The sequence below is a fragment of the Carettochelys insculpta genome, chromosome 4 (assembly GCF_033958435.1).
Source record: "Carettochelys insculpta isolate YL-2023 chromosome 4, ASM3395843v1, whole genome shotgun sequence".
Classification (NCBI taxonomy): Eukaryota; Metazoa; Chordata; order Testudines; family Carettochelyidae; genus Carettochelys; species Carettochelys insculpta.
In genome coordinates this window covers 126,668,923-126,682,923 of record NC_134140.1, presented here as the reverse complement: position 1 = coordinate 126,682,923, position 14,001 = coordinate 126,668,923, and the positions used below count along the sequence as shown (strand labels likewise).

General features: G+C 45.0%; 1 protein-coding gene across 5 annotated transcripts in view; it reads left to right on the top strand.

Moving 5' to 3' along the window:
• Positions 1 to 14,001, top strand: part of BMP2K (BMP2 inducible kinase) — a 110,814-nt gene that overhangs the window by 28,677 nt on the left and 68,136 nt on the right. For 4 of the 5 annotated variants that reach the window (XR_012645484.1, XM_074993754.1, XM_074993752.1 and 1 more), the window contains exons 2-3: positions 650 to 768; positions 9,292 to 9,397. The exons of the other annotated variant lie outside the window; for it this stretch is intronic. Coding sequence is in view for 3 of the 4 variants with exons in the window: in XM_074993754.1 (XP_074849855.1) it covers positions 650 to 768; positions 9,292 to 9,397 (225 nt within the window). In the remaining variant the exon portion in view is untranslated. The remainder of the gene's footprint in view (positions 1 to 649; positions 769 to 9,291; positions 9,398 to 14,001) is intronic. 5 annotated transcript variants of the gene reach the window in all.

Below are 14,001 nucleotides of genomic sequence, written 5' to 3'. Positions count from 1 at the left end.
GATTTGCCTGCTTGAAGGGAGAGTTTAGTTTCATTCTCAGATATTGTATTGCCAAGAGGATCAAATGAATAAAATCAGATTAAGTTTAAATTGTCACTCCCTTTAGTGAACATTTCTATTAGTAAGTGTCTTATTTATTTATTTTTTGTTAAGTTTGACCTTTTTAAAGGCTTTATCTTTACAGTTCTCCAGTTACTTTGCTTTCCCAGTCTCTTTGAGTGCCAAAAGGCTTTCTTAAACTTGAGTGTATGTTGTGTACTTAATGAAGGATGATGTGAATTTGCCATGTAAAGCTTAAAGATGGTGAATAAGTGTACAGTTAACAATATAAAATAGTTGTTTGTCCTGGATTAAATCTCTCAGAATAGTTTCATTGCTGGCATCTGCAAATAGCAACATTTATGATTTGCAAGAGTTGGCACACTAACATTAATGTAAAATAAACAGTTTTGCAGGCAATATCACTGTATTGTGGGGCCCTTAACCCGTTAACCAACAATTAAGTGCAGTTAGTAGAATTCTAAAGTCAGTCAGTCCTGCTTGATTAAAAAATGTGTCCTAAACGTAATTTTTATAATGGTTTGATACATTTTAAAGAAATAATGGAAGCTCAAGTCTGAATGTTTTGTATCCCCCCCCCCCCCCCCAGGTGGCTTTTCTACTGTTTTCCTGGTGCGAACCCATAGTGGAGTACGCTGCGCTTTGAAGCGAATGTATGTTAATAACATGCCTGATCTCAACATCTGCAAAAGAGAAATAACAATTATGGTAAGAAAAGCAGTTATTTACTGGTATGAAATTGGTATGTATTTGAATGGGAATGTGGCAGTTTTGCTTCTCTAGAGGTGTGAAATTAGGATTGTGGATATTGTCTACTTCTGGAAGATGGAATTTGAATTGTCACATACTCTTGTCAGAGGGCAGAATTGGAGAGAAACCTGTTGAGTGTTTTTTCAAAGATGATTGTTGCATTTGTGTCTGCTGCTGAGATACTGAAAAGATAAATATATAATAAATGCTGAATGAAGGGATAAATATAAGTCTTGATCTCTGATTCAGAATAATATTTGGAGTGACTGATTTGTAATGGTGAAGTGCAGATGCTTTTGATTGTGTTAATGGAACAAGTAAAGTCCATTGTGCAAATAACTTAGAGCCCACCTCTGCAGTATTACAATTCATTTTTTTTAGCAGTCTCAGTATTGCTATCTCTATTTGTACTCAAAATAGTCTATGGTAGCATTCATTGAACATTGCTTCCTGAAAGCTATTGCAAATGTGTTTTTTACTTTTCCATCTTCTGACGCCTAGTTCAAAGGTCTCTGACCATAACTTGCCAATTCACTGCACTTGTCTTATAAGACAAACTCTCTTCCATGTACAAAAGAGAATATACTCACGACCCAAAAAAAGGAATCAAAGGATACTGATAAAGTCTGTGAGGAAGGTTTTTAGTGAAGAGGGCAAAATGTGTTTGGGAATGACTGTTCTAGCTTTTCATTTAATAATTACGTTTGCAGAAAGACATCGTGTTTTAATGCCCAGGAGATAATGTAGAAGCACATTCAGCACTCTGTCATGCAAAGGAGGCAGAAGGCAATTAAACTGAAGTAAGGGATTTGGAGGGTACCGGACTCAATGATCTCTTGAAGTCCCTTCCAGTTCTAGTATTCTGTGATTAATCTGTGATCCTTAATTTTGTTCCCCTTGTGAATTATGTAAAAGAGATCCTCTCAGGGACGTTCACAACTTCAAAATTACAAGTGCCAGTATCAAATAAAGAATTACACGTAACCTTAAAGCTGTTCTGAAGAATGATTCTGTAAAAGTGAAGGTAAAAATGGCATTGGAATTTTCTATAGTTTTGTTTTTAGTTTGTGTCAAATGAGTTTCATTTACAAATTTAAAAAAAAATCTGCCAAACGTGAATTGTAAGGTTTGAAATTAATGTATGTGACAATCAAGAGTTTACTGGCTCAATGATGCTTGTAGCAATCTTGTCTGTGGTATGGTTGTTCACATATAACTAATTGGAACCTGATACACCATTCTGATGTGCAACCCCCTACACCCTCTCCAGCCCCCACCAACCAGGTTTAACTTGCTAGATTTTAAAGCTGTACATGAGAAGAAAGCAGTAAGAACTTTATCTTTGAAACAATATGCAGTGAGTTGATGTCTTAAATAAGGTATACTTTTTATGCCAACCCACTCTCTAGGTATGACAGAAAAATAACCGGAAGGGTGCAGTTGCTGATTTATTTTCCCTCACTTTAGTATCTATGCAATTTATTTCCATTTTATGGACAGCTTTTTAATACAAAAGTTCTGGGTTTTGTATTGCATGTGGAGCTTGTGTAGTGGGTAGGAGTCTTGATTGATATATGTAGAGAGAGTGGAGTCAGTGCCAGAAAAAGATTTAATTGGTCTATGCGTATTTATCTGGGGAACAAATATATAAGATTTGGCTTATGGTTGAATTTAAACTGAAGAAATAAGGAAAATAGATGTGAAGCAAACATGGAGGATGTAGAGGTTCTTTATTTTTCTTAAACACGCAGAAAATTCTTTAGAACCTCTAACAGTCTTGCACTGGGCTACACTAACCTGGGCAGCCTTTCTGCAGTATCAGTAGCATCCTTCAGTCTACGTAGACTATGGAACACGCCCTTCGTAGTTCCGTTTGGCATCCTCATTTGCAGTGTCCGGCTGTGACTGTGAAGACCCACACGAGAGTGACAGTCCTTGCTGCATCTGTTGCATATGTAATGGGTGTCTGGCAGGTCCTTGCTGTGCTTTCTGTGGGCTCGCTTCTCCTTTGCTAGCTGCTTGATCCTGAACTCACCCTTCTGAAGGCCCTTGTATAGTTCCTGCCTCCATCTGCTGCGATTGTCTGCCAGCTCCTCCCAGCTGTCTGGCTTGATGTCTACTTCCCTGAGGTCTCTCTTGCAAACATCTTTGTAGCGCAGCTGGGGGCATCCGAGAGGTCTTTTGCCAGAGGCTAGCTTGCCATACAGGATGTCTTTTGGGATCCTTCCATCATTCATCCTGTGGATGTGGCCAAGCCAGTGGAGCCGCTGCTGCCTGAGGAGGGTGTGCATAATTGGGATTCCAGCTTGCTCAAGGACGGTAGTGTTGGACACTCTGTCCTTCCACGATATTCCAAGGATGCGCCTGAGGCAGCGCAAGTGGAAGACGTTCAGCCTCTTTTCCTGGCGGGCGTACAGGGTCCAAGTCTTGCTGCCGTAAAGGAGGGTGCTGAGGATGCAGGCTCCGTAGACCTGCATTTTGGTGTGAGTGTACAGCTTGTTGTTGTTCCACACTCTCTCGCTGAGTCTGGACAGAGTTGTGGCTGCTTTACTGATCCTCCTATTTAGCTCAGTCTCCAAGGACAGGGTGTCAGTGATGGTGGACCTGAGGTAAACGAACTCGTGGACGACTTCTAACGTACAGTTGTCAGTACTGATTGATGGAGAAACAGCAACGTCCTGAGCAAGTACATTTGTCTTCTTTAGGCTGATGGAGAGCCCAAAGTCCTTGCATGCTTTGGAGAACCGATCCAGCAGCTTCTGAAGCTGGTCTTCTGTGTGTGACACGACAGCAGCATCATCTGCGAACAGCATATCTCTGATGAGGACTTCCCGCACCTTAGATTTAGCTTTCAGCCTTGCAAGAATAAACAGTTTCCCGTCAGATCTTGTGTGCAAAAAGATGCCCTCTGTTGAAGACCCAAAGGCGTGTTTGAGTAGTGCGAAGAAGATCCCGAACAATGTTGGAGCAAGGACGCATCCTTGTTTGATGCTGTTCCTGATGCTGAAAGCATCCGATAAAGTGCCATCATATTGGACGGTTCCTCTCATGTCTTCATGGAAAGGCTGGATCATCTTGAGTAACCGTGGTGGACATCCTATCTCGTGGAGCAGTTTGAACAGTCCATCCCTGCTGACCAAGTCAAAGGCCTTGGTTAGGTCGATGAAGGCAATATAGAGTGGTTTCCTCTGCTCCCTGCATTTCTCCTGCAGCTGCCTCAGAGAGAAGACCATGTCGACGGTAGATCTCTTGGCGCAGAATCCGCACTGATTCAGGATACGCCCTCTCGGCAATCTTCTGGAGTCTGCCGAGGATGACGCGAGCGAACAGTTTACCAGTGATGCTTAGGAGGGAGATTCCACGGTAATTGTTGCAGTGGCTTCTGTCTACTTTGTTCTTATACAAGGTTATGATGTTAGCGTCGCGCATGTCCTGTGGAACCTCTCCCTCTGTCCAGCACAGTGACAGTAGCTCATGTAGGGGTTCCAGGAGAGTGTCTGTGGCGCACTTGATTACCTCTGGTGGTATACCATCCTGGCCCGGGGACTTTCTTATTGCACTGTTGTTGATGGCTTTCTTCAGTTCATCCACAGTTGGTTCCTGGTCCAGTTCGTCCATTACTGGTAGGAGTTCAACGGCATCGAGGGATGAGTCAACCACAATGCTCTCACATGAGTACAGCTTGGAGTAGTGCTTGACCCAGTGCTCCATCTGTTTGGCTTTGTCAGTGATGACTTCACCAGATTTGGATTTCAGCAGTGCCATCTTGTTCTGGGTGGGTCCTAATGTCGTCTTGAAGCTCTCGTACATTTCCCTGAGGTTACCAAAGTCAGCACTGGTCTGGATGCTGCTGCATAGCTTGAGCCAGTAGGCACAGCACCTGGCAGTCTGCTGTACTGTGTTTCTGGCCGCTCTGAGCGCTTGCAGGGTATTCTGGCTCGGCGAACGTTTGTACTCCAGGAGCGCAGTGCGCTTTTTTCGATGGTTGGAATCATCTCATCGGAGTTAACTTCGAACCAGTCATTTGTGTTTCTAGCTCTTTTTCCAAACACTGACAAGGCCATGTTGTACATTGTATCCCTCAGATGCTGCTATCTGGATGTCACATCGGCGCCCCCAGGGTTGCTGCGCAGATTCTCCTTGAGGGTGGCTCTGAACTTTTCAGCTCTCTCTGAGTTAGCCGTCTTTCTGGCATCGATGCGGGGCGTTCCAGTTGGTTTAGAGCGGTGCGGCTTCTTGGGAATCACCTTGAGTTTGGAGCAAACTAACAAGTGATCTGTATCGCAGTCAGCACTATGATAGCTGCGTGTCAGAAGGACGTTTTTGAGGTTATCACGTCTAGCAATGAGCAGGTCTAGTTGATGCCAGTGTTTTGAGCGTGGGTGTCTCCATGACACTCTGTGCTGTGGCTTTGTTTGGAAAAATGTGTTTGTGATGCACAGCTTGTGGTACGTGCAAAGTTCAAGAAGACGCTGACCATTTTCATTCATTTTTGCCACACCAAAGTGGCCTAAGCAGGAAGGCCACGAGTCACGATCAGCTCCAACTCTCGCATTGAAGTCACCCAGAATGTACAGTTGTTCGCGAGCAGGTATTTGCGCTATGGCAACACTAAGCACGTCATAAAACTTGTCTTTTACTTCCAGTGCAGCGTACAGAGTTGGGGCATAAGCGCTGATCAGGTGGGCAGGACCGGCGCGAGTTTGAAGTATGACCTGAAGGAGTCTTTGTGATCCACCCATGACTAATTCCACCATTTGTAGAAGGGTGTTTCTGATGGCGAAGCCAACACCATGCTCCTTGGGTTCTTCTTGGGCTTTACCCTGCCAGAAAAAGGTGAAGTCCTTTTCCTTTAGAGATCCTAAATCTGCGAGACGTGTCTCTTGTAGAGCAGCAATGTCAACTTGGAGACTCTTCAGTTCCTCATCGATGACAGTGGTCTTCTGGGTGTCGCTGATGTCCTGAAGATCTTCAGTCAGACCTGTCAGCGTGGTCCATACATTCCAGCAAGCAAGCTTAAAACTTTGATGGTTTACTTTTCTTGTTGATTTTCTTATTGGTTTGCCTGATGCTCAGCTTTCAGGTCACTTGTCAAGTTTGGGAACCTTAAGCCTCACGCACCCAGTGAGGCAGGTGAACTGTGGTGGGACAGTACCCTATTGGCTGGGGTCTGCCCAGCTTGAGGCGGGCGGTGACTGTCCAGTGAGATGCGATGATCTCTCCCACCGTCGGAGGCAACCCCTGGCGCTCGTTCTCTACGCCAATCGAGCAAGAGCTTATAACCAGTATCTTTTACCTCCTGTGTTGGTTCAACAGTGTTAGTGATGCTGGAGTACCTCTCCAGGCGTGAGCTTGGGCGATTATTGGGACCCTGGGCTGCCCAGACGCCAGTGTTCCCCTCTCAGCTTTACTGATATAGTCCAAAGGAGAGGATAACCTCTACGTCTGGTACCAGCTCAGCTGCAGGAGTTGCCAGGTCAGTGCCAGAAGTTGGCACAGAACCGCCTTAGGACTCCCCTCTGGATTTTCTGTCAGGGTTTACTCTCTTAGCCTTGCTCCTTTCCAGGATCACCCACAAGGCAGTGGGGCATGGAGAACGTGGGTACGGTCCCACTACCTCTTGCATCTCCCTGGCGCCACATGTCCTCCAAAGCTCCCCGTGACGACCTCCTCGCCTCCCTAGGACCCTCCTCCCCACCCCTCTGCCTCTCATCGGCTACCATCACCCCCCAGATCCTCCCTCCCTGTCCCCTTTTCCCCCATCCACTCCCATGTCTCCCGACTGCACCACTCTGCCCCCTATCAGTTCTTGTTGCCCCCAGGTCCCCCTTCCCCTGGCCTCTCCGCACCTGGCCACACGCTGCTGCAGCCCCACGTCCTCCAGGAAGGCGCCGATCTCGCAGCCCAGCCACACACCCTGGGTCCCAGCCAAAGCTACCAACTCTTCATCTGGCTACTGCTGTCCCTGGAGCCCCACAGATCTGGTGCGGCGCGTGCATGCAGGGAGTGCAGGACTGGGCCTGGTAGCCATGCAATCTGGCCCAGCACGCCGCAAGCAGCCTCCATGGGTGCTGTCATCCTCACAGCCGTACCAGACCCCCCAAACCACTTGCCCACCACTGACATCCCTCGATCTTGCCCCCCCTCCCCCGGCTCCTCATGCTGCAGCGGGTCCCTCAGCTCCAGCCAGCAGTTGAGGATGATGCTGCCTCTTACACCTGAAGAAGTAACTAGCTCCCTCTAAGCTCCCCCTCTAGACTCCCCTCTCAAAACTCCCTCCTGTTAGCAACCACCCTGTTGGCATGCTTCCTGGTCGCTTGCCAGCAGGGCTTTAGAGCTCTCGCCTACCTGAGAGAGCCCCTCCTTCTGACTACCGATCAGCCAGTCGGCATGCAGCCTGAGCACATGGCCAGCCTGAGCACGTGGCCTTTCAAACAGACAGACAGCTCAGTACTCCAAACGCCAGACAGACAAACCCAGGCCCAGAACCCCCAAACCTAGGCACCCACACACTCCAGAGAGCCACTTACCCAAAAGTGCTGTAGTTTGCCCCCTCCTTCCCCAGGAGAGCCCCTCTCAAAACTCTCTCCTCTTAGCAACCACTCTGTTGGCATGTTGTTTCTGCAAAGAGGCACAATATCCACGTGTTCTGCCCTTAATATAACTTTATCAAATCCGTTCTGAGCAGCATCTAATACACAAAGCATGATGAATATGACTGCATATCCATGTCTTTTACCTGATGTTTCTTCCTGGTGAGCAAGAGTTCTCTCTCTCTCAAATGTACAGTACAACTCTTTTAAAGATACTTGGCATATTGAAAGTGGTCCTAATAAAGACCCAGTATCTAATGAACTTCTCTTGATTCTCATATTGCTGTCATGTTTTCTGTAAATCTATGGGGAAGAAAGGGTCTTAATTCTTTTATATAGGAAAAACTGTTAAAGAACAGTTTGTTAGTCCAAAAGCCACAATCAAGGAAGAAGGCAGTATCGGTTAGACAGCTGACCTGGTTTAGAGGGGTAGTGAAGGCAACTATAAACAATAATTTTAAAAAATTTAAGAAGAGAGATACTGGTAGCAAGAAATATAAACTAGAAACTAATATTTGTAGAAAACATACCAGGAAGGCAAAGGAAACCCAGGAGACTTCTATGGCCAGCAGAGTTAAGGACAGTAAGAAGTTATTAAAAGTATAGCTATAAAAAGAATCCTGAGATTGGCATTGCTCCGTTATTAGATGCAAATGGTAGAATTATTAATAATGCAAAAAAGGAAAAAGTCTTCAGTAGAGGTTTGTGTTCTGCATTTGAGGAAAAGCATATGATGTAGTCTCATGAAAACACTCTTTCCAGTCTACTGGGATCTTGGGAGCATACTGAGTAATAGCTGTTCGAGTTCTAAATCAGCACGTCCAGATAACTTGCACTAGAGTTTCAATAGCTGACTGAGGAGCTTACTGGAATTAATATTGATTTTTTTCAATAACTCTTGGACCACTGGGGAAGTTCCAGAAGAGTGGAAGGAGACTAATGATATACCAATATTTAAAATAGGTAAATGGGATCAAGTTGCTTGAATTTTGACTTATTTTCCATTGGTTCTTTTTAATACAGGTTGCAATTTTTAAATCTGTTACTCTTCTGTCTGGCAGCATTCATGGTCCAGAATGACTATGGATGTTCCAGGACCAGAGAGTCTAGGGGCTGGGGCTGGGCTGGAGAGGCAGCTGGTAGCCTGGCAGGGCTGGAGACAGAGCCACTGCCTGCTCCACGGGGGCTGGGGACCAGAGATATCCTGCCTACCCTCGAACATCTGGGCAAGAGCCAGAGTCCTGGGGGAACGGGAGGCTGGGCTGCCTGGGGCAGAGGTCCTGGGCCTCCTTAGGCCAGCCAATTCTCTTGTTGAGGACCTGTCAGGTCCTTCCCATGCCAAACCAGAGAGGTGCAACCGGTAGTAACAGTCCATTAATGTATTTTGATTGTAGTTGCTAAATCTTAACATTTTGGAGTATGTCTTAAGAATGTTCTTTATTACTTTCATCATTCTTTTGAAATAAAGCTGGTGTTAGTGAAAGTTGCTAAACTGACAATGAACCTGACTACCTACATGGGTGCAGCATAAATTGTCAGTACAACCATATTCACGTTGTCCTGCCCATGGTGTCTGAGTCATCTTTTGGAGGAATTACTTTTGTACTGTATCTGATTCTTGGTGCCTGTGTGGGTCAAAGATGGAGTTGACTGCTAACATTTCTTTTGTGTGGGCACCTATCCCCAGGTATATAGCTGAGACCTACTCACTTGACACAAATTCCTAAGTAGTTGTTACAATGCGTTATCAAAAGTTAGCTGGGGTGATTCAAGCATGGTGTTGAGATGAAACACTCCATGTTGTAAGAATTCTCCAGTCCTCTATGCAGACTTCATACTTTAGAGCTTACTTTCACATGATTCAAAATGTTTCTCTCTTTGGTTTCAGAAAGAACTGTCTGGGCACAAGAATATTGTGGGCTATTTGGATTGTGCTGTTAATTCTGTTAGTGACAATGTGTGGGAGGTGCTCATTTTAATGGAATATTGTCGAGGTAAGTAAGCTAGACTAGGATTTTTTTTTTTTTTTTTTTTGTGAACATAAAATACAGCATGCTTCAAGCTTGGTAGAATGCCAGAATCTGACCTTTTCACCTCTATGTATGGTTGGAATGCCAGTGATTACTTTTTAAAATCACTAATAGTCCTACTTACAATTGATAGAGTAGCCTTCTTGTGACTCTAGCATTGTTTTTATCAAGGATTAATTTCTTCTGGGATCTGAAATGGTTTTTTGCTCACAATTACACAAAAGTGCCGGCTCCAGCAGGGGCTCCGTGCGCTGGCTGTGCACTCTGGTGGGGGCTTCAGCCGCAACCCCACACCGCAGCAGGAGGCTTGCTCTTCCTCCTTTCCCCCTGCGGCAGGGGCTCCGGCTCTGGCCTTGTCCAGGCTGCTGGCTGCATGGGGTGAGGAGGGGCAGGGCTGAGCTCCCACCCTTTGCCTACCAATGATAATTGGCTCGTATTCCATGTGTTCTGGGGATTTCCAACCCCCACATCATTCATTCTCCTCATCCCTCACTCTGTAGTGTCTCCCTGCCTGCTCCCTCTCTTCCTCTGTCAAACTACCGCAAACGCCCTCTGGCCAGTTCCATTGCTTGCCATGCAGGCTTTTGGAAATACAGTCTCTGAGGCTGTTCTGGGGTACTACAGCAGGAGGAGGATTAATTGGTGGGCCAAACTGTGCAGATAAAATCAGTCAGTGCCCACCGCATATATTATTTGTAGGTACGCTTTGTGCAAGGCAAGTACTCTGGCTCCCAGCAGTGACAGCATGGTAACAGTTCCCACTCTTTCTTGCCATCAACAGCAGTGAGACTCATGGTGCCAAAAATTCACCTACAGAGGTCATGTTTGATTCTTTGGTTTTCCTGGGGAGAATAGGTAGGTAAATCCCTGCCGAGACAACTGAACACCTATAGGTGAGACTTAGGTAATGACACAAGCAAATTGGCATTTCTGAATCCTTCAGAGCTCTCTTCAAACTCAAATTTCTGCCCAGTTTTTGCATTTCCAAAAGCAGCTGTTAAGCCAGTCCCACTGAATAATTCATCTTTCTTGGTTGTCTTTCTAAATAATAGCTGAATGACCAGCCATAGATCTCCCCTCCCCCCCCACCCCCCTTTGAGCCAGTCCTTTATATTCTGCTGGAAGAGAAGGCAATTCTTTCCTATAGGGCCCAGCTAAGGAAAATGCGAAAGCTCAGCAAATGTCTCTAAAACGGCAGTGAAAATAACACTTGAATTGTATTGAATTAAATAAGCATTATATTTTGTCAACTAGGCTCATATTAAGAATGAGCAACTGATAAAATAAGACCATACCTAAATCTCAAGGGAGACACCCTCCGCCCCAAGCCATGGTCACTGGAGGGTCCTGTGCTCTGGTGGGGGCTCTACCCCTCCTTCTTTGGATCAAAATTTATTCTAATAGTTTATCTGAAAAACTGAAGTGTTAGGATCCATTTATGATGAATCCAGAGAAATGCCTGGGCTTTAATTTTTCCGTGTCTTCTCCATGTGAAAACAAAATATTCTATATAAGCCAGTGCATTAGGTGTTTAAAATGTGTCAGGTGCCTTCCCTTTGTGGGTGTTTGGCCTTTGTCTTCATTTCCAGTAGAAGCAGTTAGTGAAAATAAGGTGCTTTTAGTTTTTTGGGGATTGACGGGCTGATTTGAGTTTTGATATGTTGGGGTTGTCAGTACAGTATTTGCAATTTGGTAGTGTGTTTAGGAGTCCAGACAGAAACCAGGATGCCACAAAAGACCTGAATCTGAGTCCTCACCCTGATGTCTCCATATCTTTGCACTTGGATGCTTCTCCCCCATTAACATCTGCACCCTCACACTGGGATCCCTTGCCCATGGCCAGGATAACTGAAAGTGAAATCTATCTTCCCCACCCCACTGACTGCAGAGGCACGTCAGCCTTGGGTGGCTCCTTGGCCAGCATGGTTCGTGTCATGTCAGAGGCAGCCAGCGTGGTTTCCTGGACTGAGTAACACCCTCTTGCAGGCAGGATGGTGGGCACTGTTGAAAATCCATGAAAGATCTTGCAACAGTTGCACATGATGATGTTTTGTGGTTTTTAAAAGATGAAAACCAAGGAAATGACATGGAAAAAATGTTAAGGATATTCAGGTTGCAAAGTCAAGCTCTCTGTGTACGCAAACAGTAGAAATGAGGTCACTAGTTGTGCAAAATGCACCAAGAAAGAGCTGCCCTTTAATTATGTGATTGCATATTTCCCTTTCTCTTGCTCAGGCTCTAGTAGTCTCTGCTTCATTCAGTGCATAAGTAGGGCTTCTGAATGCTTGACTTTGCATTTCTAATTGTGTGGGAATAATGTCTCTTATTGAACCAACTTCAGTTTAGTGAAAGAATCAAACTCCACACAGCTAATTCCACATTTATTTCTCCCATATCCTGGGACAAACACAGCTGCAACACTGTAAACAGTTAATTGTGTCTTTAGACTATATAAAAATATGTTAAAAAGTATAGTGTACTGCTGTTAATCCTAAAAAAGTCAATTTTGATTTATTTTACCAGTTGAGTTCAAAATTTTGAGTAGTATTGTGATTTTTGTGGAGCTTTTCTTGTTAAATGAGAGGAGATGAGAGAATTTGTACAGCACACACTAAACACCACCACTATCCTAACTTCTGTCTGCAGTTATATTACAAGTAAAAGATAACTTGTGAATCACAGTGGAACTCTTCAAGAGCCTCTTTCCCCTGGGTCCAGACGATGAAGATGTCATCATTGTAGCGCAAGTAGAGGAGGGGTACTAAGGGATGAGAGCTGAGGAAGCGTTGTGATGAGACTGAGGCACAAATGATGGCAGAGCTTTGTGACTTTGTCCTCATCCTCAACTACTTCAGATTTGAGGACAATTTATACCTTCAAATCAGTGGCACTGCTATGGACACCCGCAAGGCACCACTGTATACCAACACTTTCATGGCTAGCCTAAAAGAACGCTTCCTCAGCTCTCGTCCCTCAATGCCCCTCCTCTGCTTGTGCTACGCTGATGACAGCTTCTTCATCTGGACCCATGGGAAAGAGGCTCTTGAAGAGTTCCACCGTGATTTCAACAGTTTCCACCTCACTATCAACCTCAGCCTGGACCAGTCCACACTAGAGATCCACTTCCTCGACACTACTCTGCAAATAGGTGATGCTCACATAAATACCACCCTATACCAAAAACCCATGTGCTGCTATGCTTACCTACACACCTCCAGCTTCCATCCAGGCACACTACATGATCCACTGTATACAGCCATGCACTAAGGTACAACCACATCTGCTCCAATCACTCAGACAGACAAACATCTACAAGACCTTTACCAAGCTTTCCTGAAACTACAGTACCCACCTAAGGAAGTGAGGAAACACATTGACAGAGCCAGATGTGTACCCAGAAGCCATGTGCTACAAGACAGGCCCAACAAGGAAAACAAAGAACACCACTGGCCTTTACATACAGCCCCCAGCTAAAGCCTGTCCAGCGCATCAGTGATCTACAACCATGCTAGACAATGCTCCTTCACTCTGACAGACTTTGGGAGGCAGGCCTGTCCTCAGCTACAGACAGCCTGCCAACCTTAAACAAATTCTCACCAGCAACTATAGACCATGCCACAGTAAGTCTAAACCTGGAACCAATCCCTGCAACAACCCTCACTGACAGCTCTGCTCACATATCTATGCCAACGATATCACCACAGGGCCTAACGTTAACCACACCATCAGGGGCTCTTTCACCTATACATCTACTGATATATTATATGCCATCATGTGCCGGCAATGCCCTACTGCAATTTACATTGGCCAAACTGGACAGTCTCTACATAAAAGAATAAATGGACATAAATCAGACATCAGGAATGGTAACAAACAAAAACCTGTAGAAGAACACTTCAGTCTGCCTGGACACTGAATAACAGATTTAAAAGTAGCACTTCTGCAACAAAAAAATTTCAAAAATAAAACGGAGAGAGAAATTTCTGAGCTGTAGTTCATTTGCAAATTTGATTCCATCAACAACAGTTTGAACAGAGACTGGGAATGGTTGGCCCATTACAAAAGCAGTTTCTCTGCTCTTGATGTTCACACCTCCACATTAGCAGCTGACAATGAGCCACATCCCCCCCGACTGAACTGACTTGATTTCTCCTCTCTTGACTTTCACAACTCCACATTAACTGCCGATAATGCGCCACGTCCTCCCTGACAGAATAGACCGTGTAAGCTCTGGCCCTCCCCTTTACTGAGATTCCCTCTTTAAATCCTCCTTTGAAATCCCTCCATTAATGCATCTGGTGAAGCGGGTCTTTGCGCACAAAAGCTTATGCTCCAAAATATCTGTTAGTCTGTAAGGTGCCACAGGACTTCTTGTTTTTGAAATTAGGTGTTTATATCAACAGTTGGTTTACTGGGGTGCTAAAAATAGTTCTCATTTTGATTAACTGCAGTCTTCCCTTTCACCATGCACACATTTCTTCTGAGATTTGAACTTCTAAATTTCAGTATGTAAAATGTAGTAGTACAAAAAAAGGTGGCTTGTCCATTTGTTGGTTTAAAGTGTGGTT